Source organism: Chaetura pelagica, unplaced genomic scaffold (genome assembly GCF_000747805.2).
Source record: "Chaetura pelagica isolate M959 unplaced genomic scaffold, ChaPel_1.0 scaffold471, whole genome shotgun sequence".
NCBI lineage: Eukaryota > Metazoa > Chordata > Aves > Apodiformes > Apodidae > Chaetura > Chaetura pelagica.
In genome coordinates, this window is record NW_009952430.1 from 2732302 (window position 1) to 2740960 (window position 8659).

Consider the following 8659-nt stretch of genomic DNA (forward strand, 5'->3'; position numbering starts at 1 on the left):
TTGGTGCGGCTGGCAGAGGCTGCGGCAGCCAGGCTGGGCCAGCAGCTGGCACGGTCAGGGGTCCCTGTCTCCGTGGTCAGCGTGGCGAGGGACTGTGCCCCACGGGACCTAGGCATTTTGAAAGCCCCACACTTCCAAGAGCTGCACCTTGAAGTTCTCCTGGCAGAGTGGAGGGTTGTCAAAGGTCTCGCAGTGCTCCGTGTGACCCCAGAGCAGGTTGGCGTCGAGGGACAGAGCTTGGCCACCCCCTCCACCTGCAAAAGCAAGCAAGATGGTTGGAATCTGCTCTTCCCCAGTCGCTGCTCAGGCAGGGACACTGACCCAGCCTAGGCCGCCTCTCAGGACTCTGCCAGTCTATGGGCTTTTCTGTCCTTTGGCCACAGTGCAGAGGTTCCCTGAGCTGCCTTCTCTGCTCACCGTGCTGTCAGGCTGGAGGCAGAGCTCCCGGAGAGCTGCCTGCAGGGCAGCTGGCACACGGCAGCCAGCACCAGAGCTTGCCCTGGCTGCACAACCTGAATTATTAAACTGCTTGGAGAGCTGGAGAACAAGGAAATTGGGCTTGCCCCGATCCTGCGGGCTGGAAGGGGGGCAGAGGAGGCGGTCAGGGCTGCAGGCCTTCCTGACCTGTGCACTCCTCTGTCAAATGTGTCCTGGCAGTGTGGGCTGTCAGCTGGCATGTCTGCTCTGGGTGGCTGTGCCCGGACCTTCCTCAGGCTGATTCCCACCTGCATCCCCTCTCCATCCTGCACAAAGCAGAGGGAAGGGCTGAGAAATGACATGCCAGCCCCAAGACTGCAAGGCCTGCCAGGAGATTTAGGCCATGGTGCTCTCCCTTAGCTGGCAGAGCCACTCTTGGGCTCTCAGAAGGAACATCCTTGCCCTTGGGCAGCTTTGCACTTTCCTGCTAATCTGAGGAAAAGGGGGATGACTTCATCTACCCTGAATTTAAGTTATATCCTAAACCAGGAGGTCTTTGCGTCTACCAGCAGCTCAGGTTTTAACCTAGACACGAACCCCTTGCAGCCAAAGCAGTGTCGGTGGGTGCCCAGCGCTCAGTAATTACCAATAATGATCCCTTCCCGTGACCCGGACATGAACATAGAGGCTGTTTTGGAAGGCAGAAGGAAGTGTCTGATGGCCAGGAACGGGGAGAGCCGGCCTTTCCTCTGCGGCGTGGGCACGGTGAGACGGTTTGAGGTGGTGCCGTGGCACGCGGGGGAGAAGCCAAGGAGAGATTCGGGGGAGGGGGAAGGCGAGCGCTGGCGTGAGCGTGGCACGGCTTTGGCCAGCTCTGGCTTCTTGATGAACACCCACTCGTACCTCTCTGTCTCAGGGCGCACCTGAAAGCAGGAGAAATGTGGTGAGCCCCATCCTTTTGGGCATCTCTGCTTTGCTGGGGGAGGCTGGCCAGGCGGGCTGGAGACCAAGTCCTGTGTGCCAGGTCCAGACTGGGGCAGGGAAGGGACAAGGCATCCTAGCAGTGCCAGGGCTGCTCTGGAGGTGTCTGTGGCTGAGACACTGCCTGAGTCAGGCAAACCTGCACCATCCACCTTGCTGGGTGGATGCTGGATGGACACTGGTGAGATACCAGATGGATGCTAGACTTTCACCCCAGGATCTCTTGGGCCAACTTAGTTTCCTCCCTCTGCAGGGTCCCCAGGGCTAGTTTGGGAATGCTCCAGCCAGGAGCTGCCCTGAGCAAACAGGGCAGAAACCCACCCTGCTGTGCATGCTGCCCTGCTGTCACCTGGGAGGGTGCTCCCAGACCCACCTGGGGTTACTGCACCTTGCCTCGGGGGCTCAGGGCAAGCCAGCCCATCTAGGCAGCCAGGTTCTCCATTTACTCTGATCCAGCACAGCAGTTTTTGCATTGCTGTGTCCTGCCAGAGCTAAGGGGCAGTGGTAGGACCATGGCAAGGAAGCAAGCTCTGTGCCACCGTGCCCTGAGTTGTCAGAGGAGTAAAGGAAAAAGCAATTAACAAACAAATCCATAAGCATAAATCCAGAACTCAAATGTGACTTACAGTGAACACAAAGCACTCTCCTGTCCCAAAAAAGCCTGATGTTGCCCCGTTCTTTTTCCTTTCACGCCAGTCGGAGGAGAGAAATGCTCCACACACCTTTGGGAGAGAGCACAGAAGGAATCAGTGAAACGTTGGGATCAGAGCAAACCCCAGAAATACTGGCCATTGCATGTGTGTTCAGGAGGGCAGGGGCTCTGTGAGGTCCCATGGGGAAACTGGGGAGCCAAATCCTGCTGTGCCAGCTAAATGCTGCACTGATGAGTCACTGATGCTCTGGATGTGAGTCCATTCAGCTTCAATGCCTTGGGGGCAGATTTTGGGGTTGCTGTTTTGCAGCAGAGGTGCTGGAAGTGAGCTGGGTGCTGGTTGGTTGAGCAGGGCCAGTTTGGCTGCACTGGTGCATTCCCTGACTCAGGTTTGGGAGCTGAGCCTTACACCCCCAAGCCCAATCCAGCTCCCAGTGATGGAAAGGGATAACTGTGTGGCTCAAAGCATGATATGAACAGCATTGCAACACATGGTGGCTGGGTGTCTAGGAGTCCCTTGTCCTCAGCTGGCCCCTGGATGGTGGTGAGCTGGTTGCCTGTTTTATTAGTTTTTAGAGAAAATGTATTTTAAAATGGCAAATAGTTAGGTAACACTTGTTTTTTACCTAGAAGGCTTTAAACCAGCTCCAGGAGTTCTTCCACCCGTGGTCAGGCTGACCCTGGTGTGGATGTCATTGACCATGGCTGGAGGGGACATACCGAGAGGTGGGAATTCATGCCAGTCCTTGGTAGTAGTTAGGGAATGAAATGTGCAAAAATGTATAGGAAACAAGGTTTTATAAGACACCTTCTCCTGCCTTCACAATGCCCTAGGGGGTGGGAGGGTGTTTATTTCTGCACCACACTGTGTGCCAGGCTGGGAAGTCAGGACTGGTAGATCAATACATCTTTGGGATGCCCGAACAATTTACAGAACTTGCCTCTGCTGTTTGATAAAGAGTGGAGAGATAAAATACGGGTTTATGAGCTACTCTCAGAGTCCCTGGGAAGAAGCCTGGCTTAGGAGTTTTTGCACTTAAGTCATGACTTTCAAATATTGTAGGAGTTGCCCTTATTCTCCATTTCCCTTGTGTGGCAGCTCTTGCCATCAGAGAGAGATCCTTGCATTGAATGTGTTGAAAGCAAGTCCTGACTCAGGCAAAGCATCTGCTGGCTTCAGGAAAGTCTGCTTAGCAAGGTCTTCATGACCATGGCATCTTTCCATCTTGGTGACCTCTCCTTTGTTTCCCCCCAGCAGCACCTTTTACACCAGCCTGTGTCTAAGGTGGCCCTTGGTGCTGGGGGTGCAGTTTGTTCTTTCCTGGGAGCTGGGACAGACCCAGAAGCAGACCATACAGCCCCATGGCTGCTCCAAGAAGTGCTGGTGGGGGCAACCACCCTGTCCCCCCTCCCCACTTTGGCACCAGCACAGCCCACTTCTCAGCTTGGGAGATACTCACCTCCCCCTCTGTTGTCTTTATGAGCAGCACTGTTGGTTCATAGCCTTCACAGCACGTGTAGAACCTGCAGGGATGAACAAGGAGGCTGGGTCGGTGGGGATCTGAGAGCCAGGAGCAGTGTGCCACACCAAGAGCGTGTGGTGAGCACGAAGCTGTGAAGGACAGTGGAGAGCTGTGGTGGCTCTTCTGAGGCTATTGCTGTGCTGGCAGCTGGCCCAAGTGAGCTTGTGGGAAGACAGTAGCAGAAACTCATAATCATGTAGCTCAAGCAGCCTCGGTGTTTGTGCAGGAATGGGGAGACTAGTCTGCCAGGACTTCTCCTGTCATCATATTTGCTTGGTGAAGCAGGTAATAGTTCAGATAAATCCAAATACTAAACCCTCCCACCCTACTCTCAGGCACCAGGCTGGGCAGGATGCTTCAAGGAGGGATTTTACCAGAAGAGCTTTTTAATCTGGATACGTTTCCCAGTCTGTCCTCTGATGGCATGATGGCAGCATGCCAGGCACACTGTGGCATGTGGGAACATCACAGAATCACTGAATCACAGAATAGTCATGGTAGTCTATAGAGTGCAATGAGGTCTCCCCTCAGCCTCCTCTTCTCCAGACTAAACAATCCCAGTCCCCTTAGTCACTCCTCGTATGACTTGTTCTCCAGACCCTTCCCCAGTTTGGTAGCTCCTCTGGACACACTCCAGCCCCTCAGTGTCTTTGCAGTGAGAGGCCCAGAACTGAATATGGTACTCGAGGTGCAGCCTCCCCCTGCACAGCACATCCACAGGGCTTGATGTTCCCAGTGCAGTGCCACATTGCTGATTGCCATCTGACTTAGCCTCAGCCCCCTCCCCTACAGCCACTGCTGGCCCAGACCACACTCAAGATCTTGAACTGAGCGCAAGAGAGTCCCCAGGAGACCTCAGATGTACCTCATGGACACTATGTATTACTCCTTTCTACATCACCAACCAGTTTTATTTCTGGCCCACTGATCCAGCCTGACCCAACAGGCAGATGACACTTTACCTCTGCAGGCTGCACCCATCTTCTGAGGTGGAGAAGAGCAGCAGTGGAGGGAAGAGGGAGAAGCGCTCAGGGATCCAGGACCAGACAATGCGCATCTCTTGAGCTGTCACGATGCTGGAGCTGAAGCTCTGCATGTCCACAGACAGGTGGAAGGACTGCCTGCACGAAGAATGATGCCCATTACTGCCAAGCTGGGGTGCCTGCCTGCTTTTAGGGGTGCAGCCCCCACACATCAGGTTTTGTCATGCTTTTTGCATTGTAAGCTCTAACATCTGTTAACATCACCAGCTCTAACTGTACAGGGCCTCCTAACAGGGTCCCCCCCGGGAGCTGTGAGGCCCCCAGCATAGCCATAGCTAACTGGAGATACCTGTAGCTCCCCCTGTGTTTTATCTCCGCTGTGACTCATATTTTGTCTGTTCAGCCCCAAGAGCTGGCAAACAGAGAGGTCTCCTTACCTGCTCTGCACCATGGTTATGCCCCTCTCCATTAACGCCTTCCTGTTGGCCATCTGGAGGAGCCAGATTTCCTTGCGGGAGAACAGCCGGATGCCAAACGCTCTCTCGAGGAGTTTGTCCACAGTCACGTGCTCAGCAATGTTCTGCACGAAAGCCTGCAGGTCTGCCTTGATGTCAGTCCCCTCCAGCTCTGTGGAGGTCATCGAGAGCCTGTACTGCTTCAGCAAGGCCAGAGCGATGCGGTAGAGAACCTTCTGCCCCTCCAGCAGGTAGACATCAAAGACACGGATGGCGTAACTGAAGGGGAGGTCATGAAAGAGCCAGGATAACCATTCAGAGTAGACCTCAAAGATGTTCTCAGAGGTGCTGGCTATGAGTTTGTGAGCTGCTGGGCAGTGCTTGTTGGCCAGATCCCCAAAAGTCATGCAGGATGCCTGGTGGGCTAGGAAGGACTGGTCAATGTAGCTGGTGTGGGGAGTGTTGCTGGCAATGAGGCGAGAGATGTTCTCGAAGCACTGAGCTTCATCTTCACTGTAGTGCAGCAGCAAAGCCACCAGAGAGGGGAGGATGGGGCTGTAGGTTATGTCAGGGAAAAGGCTGCCAATGCAGATGAGGATTTTCTTCAAGGCGGTGACCCCTTCCAAGTTGAGGCAGTATGTGGGCATGGTGCATCCTTCCAGGAACTCAGGCAAAGGGTGGGAGCTCACACTGAGCTTCCCAAAGAGCCGACTTGCCACGTCCCTGTAGACGAGAGCATCAGGGGTGACGAGCCGGCAGGAGACCTGCTGGATGAGCTGGTGGTAGACCTGAGCTCTCAGAGCACGGCTTCCTGCCCAGTAGCCTTCTCTTGCCAGCTTCTTCAGCTCCTTCAGGGGCTTGCTGAGGATGTCCTGGGGAATATTTGCCTGTTGCTCTGGGTCTGGCATCCTGTCCCAATCCACAAACTGTCCACAGCCCAGACAAGATGAGGCATCGATGTCCCAGGTATCAGCTTCAGAGGTGATGGTGATGGTGACTGGAGATGAGCCAAACATCTCTGTGGGACAAAGACCTTGTATTGAACACGTTTCACTGCCTCAGCTGACAGCATTTCACCCTGCCTGCCAGCGCTTTGAAGTCTTATAGCCATGTCTTATATTTCCATAGTTATTCCCACCCTGCAAAGGGAAGGTTTTCAGAACACCTTGGCTGGCTGGAGCTGCTGGCTTGGCCCTCTCCTGCTCACGTTGGCTCACACCCTGCTGAAATCACTCTTTAAGTGTGAGTTCAGGCACCAGCTGGGGGTCAGGGCTGCTTCTCCACACTGTGAGGGCCTTTCCACCCCTCCAAAGCTCCTGACTTCCCAGGCTGTGAGGTGCTGTGAGGGAGGTGCAGAGAGCAGGGACACAGGTCCTATCCCCCAGGGATGGCTGTAGGACAGCAACATTACACCTCCATGGATAACAAGCAGCTCGGTTGCAGCCCAGCTCTGCAGGGGAAGTGGGGACCCTTGGGGGCCCTCCAAGGACAGAGGGGCAGGAGGCAATGTCCTGTCCAGGTCTGGCAGCCCAGGACCAGGCTGCTATGAGCCTAGGTGGAACAGACAAATGTGGCCTTGGGTGGTTGCCCTCCATCTTACACTGCCTGCAAAAATCTCCTGCAAAAGTCTCCTGACCCCCCCAGCTGCTCCAGTGCCAGAGAGAAGGTGCAGGGAGAAGGTGCTGCAGTGAGAGGGGCTTGCCAGGGGTCTGGGGGTGGTCTGTGGGGTCCCAAGGGGTGCCTGTGTCTCTCATGCACCCATGAAGAGACCCCATCCAGGGGGTACACGCAGGGGCTGGCCAGCATCTGGGAAGCTCCTGGGAGACAGCAGGTCCCCGGGGACTTTTGGTGGGGCTCCTGCACCCAGGGCTGTGGCGAGCCATCAGCCCTACTGTGGGAAGGGCAGAGTTTGAGCTCCTCCTAGAGAGAAGAGAGCGGCATGTTCCCTGAGACAGGTCGGCTCGAAGGCCTCTGCCAGGAGTCGGGAGTTGTCTCTGCCTGGCTGAGCTCTGCTGGGCAGGGATTAATCAGCAAGGATAAAGCTGGCAAGGTTATTGGTGCACATCCAATATCTTGGATGTGCTCAGTTGGCTTGGAGAGTCTCAGATTGATTTGCAACAAGCCAAACTTCACTGCTCTGGCCCCAAGGGGACATGGAGGGGGACAGAATGGTCCTGGCCCTATGTGCTGTGTGCGGCACATCAAGGGGGTCCAGGCTGCGTCTCCTGCTCTGCCTCCTGCTCTCCAGTTCCATTTGGACCCAGTCAAGTTTGGTAAAACCAGCAGATCAGGTTCACTTCTGGTTCAGGAGAAGGGCAGCAGCTTTAAGCAGTTGCTCAGCCTGGCTCCCTGCTTTGGGGACAGACCCTGGGTATGGCCACAGAAACCAGGCTAAATGAACATTGGAGCTGAAGTGGGGCTGTTGGCGCTGCTGTGGTCCCCAAATTCACCGTGTCCTCGCAGCTGGCTGCATCACCCCGAGCCCACCCAGCCACCGTGCCCTGGCCCAGGGTGCTGGCTGCTCCAGCTCTGCCTGCCCTGGGACATCCCAGGCAGCTCACTCACCTTGCCCAGCACCCACGTCATCGCCTTTGGTCACGGGGAAGGCGCCGGCTGCCCCCCCGGGGGAGCGGGGCAGGCTGAGCCCCACCTGCAGCATGTGTGCAGGCTCTGGTGTACCCCACTGGTGGGTCCCCTCTGTCCCTGTCATCTGCCCTGACTTTTAAGGCAAGTTTTCAGCCTTCCAACACAGGAGGTTTATTTGGTGTAAATAGGGCAAAGGGGTGGAGCAGCTCCTGCACCCAGGTTACCCTTTCCTGCCCCAATTCTGTGCTGAGGGCAGGGAGGGGGACGTAAACACCCTGTGGGATGAGATAGCCATCAAACCAACAACACAGCCATTAAACTTAATAATTTATTTTTCCCAAAGATAACCTTCATTTTCCCACTGTGGGGTTCACTCCCTTTGCCAGCGTCACAGGGCAGGGAGGGCTGGGGCTGCCTGTCCTTGAACGCAGGAAACATCAACACAGCCAGTGGGTTTGGAACTGCTTCCCACTGGATGGTCCCGGAGGAGTCAGGAAGAGAAGCACATGAGCAGCAAGTGCCAGGAACCAGGTGACAAGGGGGAGATTAGGACCAAGTGACACCCTTCTGCCACTGCCCTGTGCACCCTTAGGGATGCTCTTTGTGGACAGGTGCTCCTGGGCTGTGCTGGCCGTGTCAGTGGCACCGTGTCAGCTTCAGCTGGCACAAATCATAGAGTCATGGAATGTGTGGAGTTGGAAGGGACCTTTCAAGGTTCTCTAGTCCAGGCCCCCCTGCAGTGCACTGGGACCTCTTTAACCAGATCAGGTTGCTCAGAGCCCCATCAAGCCTGACCTTGAATGTCTCCAGGGTTGGGGCCCCCACCACCTTTCTGGGCAACCTGTTCCAGAGCTTCACCACCCTCATAGAAACTTCTTTGAAATGTCTACACTAAATCTACCCTGCTCTAGTTTAAGGCCATTGCTCCTCGTTCTGTTGCTAAAAGCCCTTGTGAACAGTCCCTTCCCAGATTTCCTGTAGTCCCTTCAGGCACTGGAAGCCTGCTATGAAGCCTCCCCAGAGCTTCTCTTCTTCAGGCTGAAAAAAAACAGCCACCTGGGG

At 55.4% G+C, this 8659-nt stretch overlaps 1 protein-coding gene across 1 annotated transcript; it reads right to left on the minus strand.

Annotated features, from left to right (window-relative positions):
* Positions 1-108: 108 nt before the first annotated feature.
* Positions 109-7670, minus strand: LOC104398191 (TBC1 domain family member 24-like). The gene is made up of 7 exons (XM_010008245.1): positions 7577-7670; positions 4994-6029; positions 4536-4694; positions 3511-3574; positions 2025-2120; positions 1064-1340; positions 109-254 (listed from the first exon to the last, which is right to left on the minus strand). The coding sequence occupies exons 1-7, from the start codon at positions 7668-7670 to the stop codon at positions 109-111; spliced, it is 1872 nt and encodes a 623-aa protein (XP_010006547.1).
* Positions 7671-8659: the final 989 nt, after the last annotated feature.